At 40.1% G+C, this 12017-nt stretch overlaps 1 protein-coding gene across 1 annotated transcript in view; it reads left to right on the forward strand.

Moving 5' to 3' along the window:
- LOC139405995 (inactive dipeptidyl peptidase 10-like) overlaps nt 1–12017 on the forward strand; it is a 188462-nt gene that overhangs the window by 149857 nt on the left and 26588 nt on the right. Inside the window, exon 17 of the mRNA XM_071148451.1 lies at nt 3363–3407. Coding sequence (XP_071004552.1) covers nt 3363–3407 — 45 coding nt within the window. The remainder of the gene's footprint in view (nt 1–3362; nt 3408–12017) is intronic.

Here is a 12017-nt window from a genome sequence, read left to right on the forward strand (position 1 = left end):
TAGTCTATTGCATAGCAATGCTCCATAGTTCCAATATAGCACAAGCAGGCTAATCCATACATGTCATTTTACAGTTAGTCAGCTAAGCTAAATGCTAAAACAAGCAGTGGATCATTTTGAAGGCTAATATTAAACTAAATTATAGCACCACTAATCTTTCTTTGTTTAAGACAGATAAATATTGGTAGAGCTTAGAGAACCAGAGCATCAACTTTCTTTGATAGGTTATTTAAAAATATGAGTAACCAACATCAACTAACCATTTATTATAGACTGTGAAGGTATGCCAGCTAGGCCATTTGCTAAACCCAACCAATGCATCATCTGCTTAGACTTAGAAACATGATCAGAGATACATCTTACCAAAAAAGTGTTAAACAAATCAAAATATATTTTATATTTGAGATTCTTCAAAGTAGCCACACTTTGCCTTGATGACAGCTTTGCACAAACGTAGCATTCTCTCAACCAGCCTCTGCTGCAGAGGATAAGTTCATTAGAGTTACCAGCCTCAAAAATTTCAGCCTAAATAAATACTTCACAGAGTTCAAGTAACAGACACATCTCAACATCAACTGTTCATAGGAGACTGCGTGAATCAGGCCTTCGTGGCCAAATTGCTGAAAAGAAACCACTACTAAAGCACACCAATAAGAAGAAGAGACTTCCTTGGGCCAAGAAACATGAGCAATGGACCGGTGGAAATCTGTCCTTTGGTTTGATGAGTCCAAATGTGTGGTTCCCCCCATTAAGCATGGAAGAGGAGGTGTAATGGTGTGGGGGTGCTTTGCTGGTGACACTGTCAGTGATTTATTTTATTTTAATCAAGGCACACTTAATCAGCATGGCTACCACAGTATTCTGCAGCGAAATACCAACCCATCTAGTTTGCGCTTAGTGGGACTATCATTTGTTTATCAACAGGACAATGACCCCAAACACACCTCCAGACTGTGTAAGGGCTATTTGACCAAGAAGGGGAGTGATTGAGTGCTGCATCAGATGACCTGGCCTCCACAATTACTCGACCTCAACCCAATTGAGATGGTTTGTGATGAGTTGGACCCCAGAGTGAAGGAAAAGCAGCCAACAAGTGCTCAGTATAGTTATTTAACCTCTATTTAACTAGGCAAGTCAGTTAAGAACAAATTATTATTTTGAATGACGGCCTACACAGGCCAAAGTCTGGTCCAATTGTGCACCGCCCTATGGGACTCCCAATCATAACCGATTGTGATAGATCCTGGATATGTGGAAACTCCTTCAAGACTGTTGTAAAAGGATTCCTCATAAAGCTGGTTGAGAGAATGGAAAGAGTGTACAAAGCTGTCATCAAGGAAAATGATGGCTACTTTGAAGAATCTAAAATCTAAAATAATTTAATGATTTGTTGAACACATTTTTTGGTTACTACATTATTCCGTATGTGTTATTTCATAGTTTTGATGTCTTCACTATTATTGTACAATGTAGAAAATATAATAAATTATGAAAAACCCTTGAATGAGTAGGTGTGTCCAATTTCTGGACTGGTAGTGTATACAGTATAGTGAGCAAGAATATTTAGCACACTCCATCCAACAAACTGCTAGGAGCAAAAGGTCTTTAAGCAAATGTTTTCATATTTCTATGGTATTTCATGTATCCTTTATTTATCTAGGCAAGTCAGTTAAGAACAAATTCTTATTTACAATGACGGCCTACCGGGGAACAGTGGGTTAACTGCCTTGTTCAGGGGCAGAATGACAGATGCTTACCTTGTCAGCTCGGGGATTCAATCAAGCAACCTTTCAGTTACTGGCCCAACGCTCTAACCACTAGGCTACCTGCCACCCCTTGTATGTATGAATTTGTCAAAATTGTGTTTTTTTTAAAGGTTCTCATAAAGGCCAGCATTTTTTATTTTTTTGTGATTTAGAGTAACATGACGTATGAAAATGAACTCCATTAAACAAACATAATCTGAGATCCATTTGAGATGGAAGTATGATTTAATCATAGTTTAAATGAAGTTGTCTTTTCCAATGTAGTCAACCATTTTTGTGTCAGTGGTCCTTCGAGCCACAACCCATTTGACAGATGTCAGGGATTTGCCTTTGGCAATCTATCATTATTTAACATTTAGTGTGGAGCGAGACCATCAGACAATTTCATATAAGAAGCATAAAATAAAATAAAAATAGTCGCTCTATTGTGTATAATTGCTTTAGGTGTTATGGTGCCATACGTACCAGTTAATTGCCGCCACAGTTGTTTATTGTTAAGGTTTGTTTTAACCAGGGTAGCCTAGTGGTTAGAGTGTTGGACTAGTAACCAAAAGGTTGCAAGTTCAAATCCCTGAGCTGATAAGGTACAAATCTGTCGTTCTGCCCCTGAACAGGCAGTTAACCCACTGTTCCTAGGCCGTCATTGAAAATAAGAATTTGTTCTTAACTGACTTGCCTAGTTAAATAAAGGTAAAAAAACATATGCTCAAGTGTTTGTCCTTGTGTACCATAAGTTAATGGAAAAAATGTACCATCCTTCTCTTTGTGAGCTATAAACACAATGCAGTTAGCACGTCATCTGAGGATAAGGCTAAATTCAGTAGAAACCAAGCAGCTTGTCACTCTCCTCATCAAGCATATTAAAGCTAGTTAATTCCCTCCGTCAAATGCAACGGATGCTATTACCATTTTCAAGCAGGTAAGCAAATGAGAAACTATTTCTCTGTGTGACAAAGCCCTTTTCTTTTACTGAGTTTGACATTTGGTTGTTGGCCAGCGCCCCTTAAGAGTTTTAATACTGCATTGTTGTGAATAATCTCTTATCTTTTTTTAATTAAAAAAATGTAAGGCGTGATAAAACTTGCCTTAAGTGGTGGAAATGAAACAAAGCTTACTCTTCATTGATCAGTGCTGGGCTTTAAAAGTCTCAGATGTTTACCATTCATGGCAACAGTGTGTGTGGCTGTTAAATCACCATTACCTCAGCTAGCATTATTCAAATGGGGTGTAGTCTGACTAAACAGGTCTGATAATTGCTGTAGGAGTGATTTGTGGAGGGTTGGGCAGCCGAACAGAGACTGCTAGATCTTATTAACCTCCGTGTGGGTGTCTTCCAATGGGTGCTGAATAGAATTGACTTAATTTGACAAGCCCAGGTTATTAGAGGCAGTTTGCATGACCTTTAACCACTGACTGTAATGGGTAAAGAAGGGGAAGTGACAGTTGTGACAGTGGTTGTGACAGCAGCTAGGGGATTGGAAAGGCTGCTGTATTGTATTTGTGACCGTGCTACCCTGCTTGGGAGGTGCTATTTTTGTAACTCTATGTACAGATCGGATACATTTGTATGTTTATTTTTCTTTGTATTTCTCGCAGGTCCGGGAGCACCCACTGTGATCTTACACAGCCTCAATAATGCCAGTAAGAACTCAACTTAATCTTCCACAATTGATGGTCATGTCTTGAACTGATTAAAGTAATTGGCAAGATAACGTAGAACTTTGGTGTTTTTCCAGAACCAGCAAGTGTTGAAAGGATGAAAAAAACCCAGCTCATTTGCTCATTTTGTTCAAATATTGAGGGTTTGCTCTTTAAAATTCCAGTTCCCCTCTCACTTTTACCCTTGTTGAAACGACCCCCTCGTTTTCTTAATTTCATTTTTTTCCTTTACGGCCATGTCCGGATTTCTATCAATGTTTTGTCTTGAATGTTAACAGATGCAGTGGAAAAAAGGCAATACATTTTTAATTTGGCAAGGATTATTTGGCCAGACCTTCCAATCCACAACTGAGAACTTTGGAGCGTTGGTGGTTTCATAATGAGAGGCCTATTTGTTTTGTGTTTCTATAAAAATGCTGGATAAATTACATTCCATTCAGTTTCCTCTCAGATGGCTAAAACGGAATATACAATAGGCATTCATTTTGTTGTTCCATGTGGAGGAAATTGATTATTTTAAAATACACCATTGACAAACAGTTGAATGTATAAGATGTATTTGGAGAAAGTAACATTTCTGCACTGCAGTGGGTCTGATATTTATGCTGCCAGTTGCGACAAGATCAATAGCACACCTAGTCAATTGTACGTCAGACACTGATAATGTTACAATGGTCGAACTCCGATGCAGGCAGCACTGCATTATTTTGATGTACAACATTTAGTTCTGTCTTAATTGTAGACCAACCAACGTCTTATTATGGGTTAGGAAAAACAATGCATCTGGTTTTATGAGACATTTAATGTCTTGGGCCAAACAATTGGGCCTTGGTTGGTTATCAAGGACACTGTTCAACACCCACACAAGGGCTGTGCTGGAAAAACCTGAATTTGCCATCGTTTCCATATTTTCTCTGCACTTGAGTTCATAGTTATATTTTTACTTCAGATTTGAAAGATAAGTCTTAACCTTCACGCGCCAACCGTATTCGGACAGATGTAGTATTACTAATTGATTTTGTAACTATTACCCCAGCATGTGGGTTATTCCAGAGAACGATTCTGACAGGATAAATTAATCTAATTCTTAAACTTTTTCATTCAATTGACTCATGACGGAAGCCTGGAGGTTTTTCAACATGTGTGGACTATAATGAGCTACTCTGACAACACGTGCTTGGCTGCCAAATGTATAGGTGTCCCAATAATATTTAAATTGAGGAAGTGTGATCATAATTATTATTTTAGCGATCCATGTTAGACATACTTTTTGATTGCACATTTAAGTAAACTGACGCATTTGGCAACGTTCAACTTCAATCCATTGGCACAAAGTGTATAAACAAAAATATTCACTGAGAGTTGAATGTAGGCTATTCATATGAAATATTTGCGCCTTTTGTTTTAAGCACCAAGCTTTCAAATCCGTTCTTGTTTTCTGGCTCAAACTGCGAGCAGAACCTTTCAAACTTTCTCAGACAACATAAGGACGTCGGAACGCACGGGATTAGTATTATCAGGACCTTGGAGTTTGTCAACAAAAGAAGAAAAAAAAAATTGTGCTCTTGCACATAATTCCATTATCCGACTTCCCCCAGTAAAACTTACCTTGTTCAAAAAGTTTTATAAGTCTAATATAAAGGTCCTTCAGAAAGTATTCACACCCTTTGACATTGTCCACATTTTGTTGTGTTACAGCCTGAATTTAAAATGGATTCAATTGTGTGTTTTTTTGCCACAGATTTACAAACAATATCTCACAATGTAAATGTGGAATTTAGTTTTTACAAATTTGTACACATTATTTTTTAAATGTAAAGCTGAAATCTTGAGTAAATAATTATTCAACCTCTTTATGGCAAGCCTAAAGGACTAAAAATGTGCTTAACAAGACAAATAATAAGTGGTCTCACTATGTATACAATAAGGGTTAATATGATTTTTGAATGATTACCCCATCTCTGTACCCCACATTTACAATTATCTGTAAGGTCCCTTAGTCAAGTAGTGAATTTCAAACACAGCTTACGACAAAGACAAGGGAGGTTTTCCAATGCATCGCAAAGAAGGACACCTATTGGTAGATGGTAAAAAAAGACACTGATTATCCCTTTGAACATGGTGAAGTTATTAATTATGCTTTGGGTGGTGTATGACCCTGTCACTACAAAGATACAGGCATCCTTCCTAATTCAGATGCGAGGAAGGAAACAGCTCAGGCATTTCACCATGAAGCCAATGGTGATTTTAAAACAGTTAGAGTTTAATGGCTGTGATAGGAGAAAACGGAGGATGGATCAACAACATTGTAGTTATTCCACAATACTAACCTAAATGACAGAGTGAAAAGAAAGAAGCTTTTACAGAATAAAACATATTCCAAAACATGCATCCATCCTGCACTAAAGTTAAACTGAAGAAAATGTGGCAAAGCAATTCATGTTGAGTCCTAAATACAAAGTGTTATGTTTGGGGCAAATCCAATACAACACATTACTGAGTAGCATGGGCACCATATTTTCATAGCGGTGGCTGTATCATGTTATTGGTATGTTTTGCAATTATTAAGGACTGGGGAGTTTTTCAGGACAACATTTTTTCAGAATGGAGCTAAGCGCAAACAAAATCCTAGAGTAAAACCTGGTTCAGTCTGCTTTCCACTGGGAGATGAATTCACCTTTCATCAGGACAATAACCTAAAAGTCCAAATCTACACTGGATTTGCTTACTAAGAAGACAGTGAATGTTCCTGAGTGGCCAGGTTTTGATTTATATCCACTTGAACATCTATGGCAAAATGTTTTTCTAACAATGATCGACAACCAATTTGACAGAGCTTGAAGAATTTAAAAAATAATAATAGGCAAATGTGGCACACTCCAGGTGTGGAAAGCTCTTAGAGACTTACCTAGAAAGACTCACAGCTGTAATTTTTCAATAATTTTGCTAACATTTCTAAAAACATGTTTTCACTTTGTCACTATGGGGTATTGTGTGTAGAAGTGTGCATTTCTTCTCAATTTAATCCATTTTGAATTCAGGCTGTAGCACAACACTATGTGGAATAATTCATGTGTATGAATACTTTCTGAAGGCACTGTAATTCCATTTTCTTCCAAGAGCACTAAGATAAAAGGCCCACCAGTGGTGTAGTGGAGAGGTGGATATAATTCTGCAATACTTTTCGCAAACAACACACCCTGCGCAGGAAAGGCACCCTGTGTGAAAAATGATATTAGAAACAGTGACATGTACTCTGAATGACCTAAAATGACAAATACCATATTGGTCTTTGACAGTCAAGCCAACCCAAGGCAGCAGCTACTTTTCCTGGGTTCCGTCAAAATTAAGGCAGTTATACAATTTTAAAACATTACGATACATTCAGGCCCATACTCTACTACCACATACAGTGAGGGAAAAAAGTATTTGATCCCCTGCTGATTTTGTACGTTTGCCCACTGACAAAGAAATAATAATCTTATTTGAACAGTGAGAGACAGAATAACAACAACAAAAATTCAGAAAAGCGCATGTCAAAAATGTTATAAATTGATTTGCATTTTAATAAGGAAAATAAGTATTTGATCCCCTCTCAATCAGAAAGATTTCTGACTCCCAGGTGTCTTTTAGACAGGTAACGAGCTGAGATTAGGAGCACACTCTTAAAGGGAGTGCTCCTAATCTCAGTTTGTTACCTGTATAAAAGACACCTGTCCACAGAAGCAATCAATCAATCAGATTACAAACTCTCCACCATGGCCAAGACCAAAGAGCTCTCCAAGGATGTCAGGGACAAGATTGTAGAATTACACAAGGCTGGAATGGGCTACAAGACCATCGCCAAGCAGCTTGGTGAGAAGGTGACAACAGTTGGTACGATTATTCGCAAATGGAAGAAACACAAAAGAACTGTCAATCTCCCTCGGCCTGGGGCTCCATGCAAGATCTCACCTCGTGACGTTACAATGATCATGAGAACGGTGAGGAATCAGCCCAGAACTACACTGGAGGATCTTGTCAATCATCTCAAGGCAGCTGGGACCATAGTCACCAAGAAAACAATTGGTAACACACTACACCGTGAAGGACTGAAATCCTGCAGCGCCCGCAAGGTCCCCCTGCTCAAGAAAGCACATATACATTCCCGTCTGAAGTTTGCAAATGAACATCTGAATGATTCAGAGGACAACTGGGTGTTGTGGTCAGATGAGACCAAAATGGAGCTCTTTGGCATCAACTCAACTCGCCGTGTTTGGAGGAGGAGGAATGCTGCCTATGACCCCCCCCATACTAGCTGTGTGCTAGTATGTTAAACAGGCAGCTCGGTACCTTCAGCTTATCAACACCTCTTACAAAATCAAATAATGAGGAAGTCAATCTCTCTTCCACTTTAAACCATGAGAGATTAACATGCATGTCATTAATGTTAGCTCTCTGCATACTTTTAATGGCCAGCCATGCTGCCCTGTTCTGAGCCAAATGCAATTTTCCCAAGTCAATCATTGTGGCACCTGACGACACGACTGGACAGTGGTCCAGGTGCGACAAAATCAGGGCCTGTCGGACCTGCCTTGTTGATAGTGTTGTTAAGAAGGCAGAACAGCGCTTTATTATGGACAGACTTCTCCCCATCTTAGCTACGGTTATATCAATATGTTTTGACCATGACCGTTTACAATCCAGGGTTACTCCAAGCAGTTTAGTCACCTCAACCTGCTCATTTTTCACATGATTCATTACGAGATGAAGTTGAAGTTTAGTGAATGATTTGTCCAAAATACAATGCTTTTAGTTCTGGAAATATTTAGGACTAACGTATTCCTTGCTACCCATTCCGAAGGTAACTGCAGCATTTTAAGTGTTGCAGTCATTTCAGTCGCTGTAGTAGCTGACATGTATAGTGTTGAATCACCCATATACATAGACACACTGGCCATACTCAACACCATGGGCATGTCGTTAGTAAAGATTGAAAAAAGCAAGTGGCCTAAACAGCTACCCTGGGGAATTCCTGCTTCTACCTGGATTATGTTTGAGAGGCTTCCATTAAAGAACACCCTCTGTGTTCTGTTAGACAATTAACTCTTTATCCACATTATAGCATTTAGTGTAAAGCCATAACACATGTTTTTCCAGCAGCAGACTATGATCGATAATGTCAAAAGCTGCACTGAAGTCTAACAAGATAGCCCCCACAATAATGTTATCAATTTCTCTCAGCCAAACATCAGTCATTTGTGTAAGTGCCGTGCTTGTTGAGTGTCCTTCCCTATATGCATGCTGAAAGTCTGCTGTCAATTTGTTTACTGTGAAATAGCATTGTATCTGGTCAAACAATCAAGGCACAAGGCAAAACCCAGATGCAGACACAGGAGGCAGATGGTTGGAGTCTTACAATGTTTATTAATCCAAGGGGGTAGGCTAGAGAATGGTCGTGGACAGAAAAAAAAAGTCAAAACCAGATCAGAGTCCAATAGGTACCGAAGGGCAGGCAGAATCAAGGTCAGGGCAGGCAGGATGATCAGGCAGGGAGGAAAGCACTCCAGGGTCAGGCAGGGGTCAGAACCGGGAGGACTATAAAAAGAGAATAGAAAAGGCGTACGAGAAAAACACGCTGGTTGACTTGACTAAACATATAAGACGAACTGGCACAGAGAGACAGGAAACACAGGGATAAATACACCGGCGAAAATAAGCGACACCTGGAGGGGGTGGAGACAATCATAGGAACAGGTGAAACAGATCAGGGCGTGACACAAACACAAATTTTTCCAGAAGTTTACTAAGGGTTGGCAGCAGGCTGATTGGTCGGCTATTTGAGACATTGAAAGGGGATTTACTATTCTTGTGTAGAGTAATGACTTTTACTTCTCTCCAGGCCTGAGGGCACACACACTTTCTAGTAGGCTTAAATTGAAGATGTGACAAATAGGAGTGGCAATATCGTCCGCTATTATCCTAAGTAATTTTCCATCCAGATTGTCAGACCCCGATGGCTTGTCATTGTTGATAGACAACAACCATTTTTTCACCTCTTCCACACGGACTTTGTGAAATTCAAAAATGCAATTCTTGTCTTTCATTATTTGGTCAGATATACTTGGATACTTGTCAGCGTTTGTTGCTGAGTTTGTTTATCTTGCCAATGAAAAAGTAATTAAAGAAGTTTGCAATATCAGTGGGTTTTGTGATAAATGAGCCATTTGATTCAATGAAGGATGGAGCCGGGTTGGCTTTTCCCCCCGAAATGTAATTTAAGGTGCTCCAAAGCTTTTTACTATCATTCTTTATATAATTTATCTTTGTGTCATAGTATAGTTTATTTTTATTGTTATTTAGCTTAGTCACATGACTTCTTCATTTGCAGTATGTTTGCCAATCATTTGGGCTGCCAGATGTATTTGCCATACTTTTTGCCTCATCCCTCTCAACCATACCATTTTTCAATTCCTTAACAATCCAAGGGGATGTAACAGTTTTTACTGTCATTTTCTTAATGGGTGTGTGCTTATTAGTAACTGGAATAAGCAATTTCATAAATGTGTCAAGTGCAGCGTCTGGTTGCACCTCATTACACACCACAGACCAGCAAATATTCTTTACATCATCAACAGTGCTAACAGTGTAACTCTGGTTCATAGACTCATGATTACTGCATCCCATAACTGTAGGATTAACACAGGTATTCAGGGCAATTAGGGGGACATAAATTAAGTTGTGTCTTACAATGCCCCTAGGATAATGTACATTTAATGCAGCATTATGACAACTCATTTTCACAATGGTAGGGATTAGCTGAGCTGGTCTTGGGTCATTGATAAGTTATTGTTTCAACGCAGCCTTGAAATGCGTGGACAGGGTCCAGGAGCCAAGATGATTTGGATGGGCTCTGTCATTCCTGTATAGTATCTTCTGTTTCCAGAAGGTGACAAAGTTATATATAAAGTGACTCCAGCAAAGCTACATTAATCTTTTAGCCAGATGTGTAAGGACAGTAGACTGCTGAATATTTCACACTTGTGGCCCCATGATGGTACTGGATCTGAAATGATTGGCCCTTTTTTGGAGTCTTTTAATGCTAAAATCAGTTCTTTAAAATCCATTTACAGATGTTCCAAGCTAGCCCTCCTGATGTCGTATGACCCCACATGGACTACGATAGTGTCAGCTCCCGGCATCTGTGGTAGAGCAGTCGGAAGCAGCCTTGTGATGTCCTGTACTCGTGTTCCTGGGTAACACAGGGTTTTTGCCTTGGGGACCAAGATGTTTCTCAACATAGAGCTGCCTATGATGACAGCTGGTGATGTTGAATGTGCCAGTCTCTCAGGCATCCTCATGGTCTGATGAGGGTGGAAGCTCCGCGGATCTAAACCCGAGGTAGAAGCTACAAGAGAGGGAGACAGAACAGAGGACGAAGACGCAGGTACCTCCGGATCCGATCTTGAATGGGAAGCCCCCAATGAAGAAGAGCTCAACATCTCTAAGAAGACCCACATTGCCAGAGGACGCTGTCTTCGACTTCCACGGCGAGTGACGTATCTCCATGGCTGGTTGGTTGGGTCGAGAACAGCTCCATTCTCCAGGGAAGGGGGAGACACATCAACCAGACCAGAGCGGCGTCCGGCTACTGGGGTGGAAAAAAAATAAAAAGTAGGCAGGCATGGATTCCCCAGTATCTTTTGTAGGTTTGCTACTTGCTTGCTAATAAGAGTAGTCAATTCGCCCCTGTAGTTTCGCAAGCAAACAGTAACTACATTGAAAGTCAGCGGACCAATATTGTCCCGGAACAATGCAAAGTAAACACAGCTCCTGCAGCCTGGAAACATTCAATAGCGACCTCCGTTTGAGACCGCTGAGCCAGCTAGGCTAGCTGGGCTTCCGTGTCTCTTCCCCTCTGCGGAATCTGGAGGTTTCCCGGGACAGACAGCAGCAACTCACAGCAATCTAAGAGCAGCTGAGCCTCAGGATCCAAAATAAAATAAAAGTATATAAAATCAATAAACCGAGGTCTCTCGTTCAGCTTTCAGCGTTCAACAGCGTTCAAGGCCTACCTTCAAACTCAGTGCCTCTTTGCTTGACATCATTGGAAAATCAAAAGATATCAGCCAAGACCTCAGAAAAAAATGGTAGACCACCACAAGTCTGGTTCATCCTTGGGAGCATTTTTCAAATGCCTGTACAAACAATAGTATGCAAGTATAAACACCATGGGACCATGTAGCCGTCATTCCACTCAGGAAGGAGACGTGTTCTGTCTCCTAGAGATGAACATACTTTGGTGCGAAAAGTGCAAATCAATCCCAGAACAACAGCAAAGGACCTTGTGAAGATGCTGGAGGAAACAGCTACAAAGTATCTATAACCACAGTAAAACAACTCCTATATCGACAACCTGAAAGGTCGCTCAGCAAGGAAGAAGCCACTGCTCCAAAACGGCCATTAAAAAGCCAGACTATGTTTTGCAACTGTAAATGGGGACAAAGATTGTACTTTTTGGAGAAATGTCCTCTGGTCTGATGAAACAAAAATAGAACTGTTTGACCATAATGACCATCGTTATGTTTGGAGGAAAAAGGGGGAGGCTTGCAA

Source organism: Oncorhynchus clarkii, chromosome 3 (genome assembly GCF_045791955.1).
Source record: "Oncorhynchus clarkii lewisi isolate Uvic-CL-2024 chromosome 3, UVic_Ocla_1.0, whole genome shotgun sequence".
NCBI classification, from domain to species: Eukaryota; Metazoa; Chordata; class Actinopteri; order Salmoniformes; family Salmonidae; genus Oncorhynchus; species Oncorhynchus clarkii.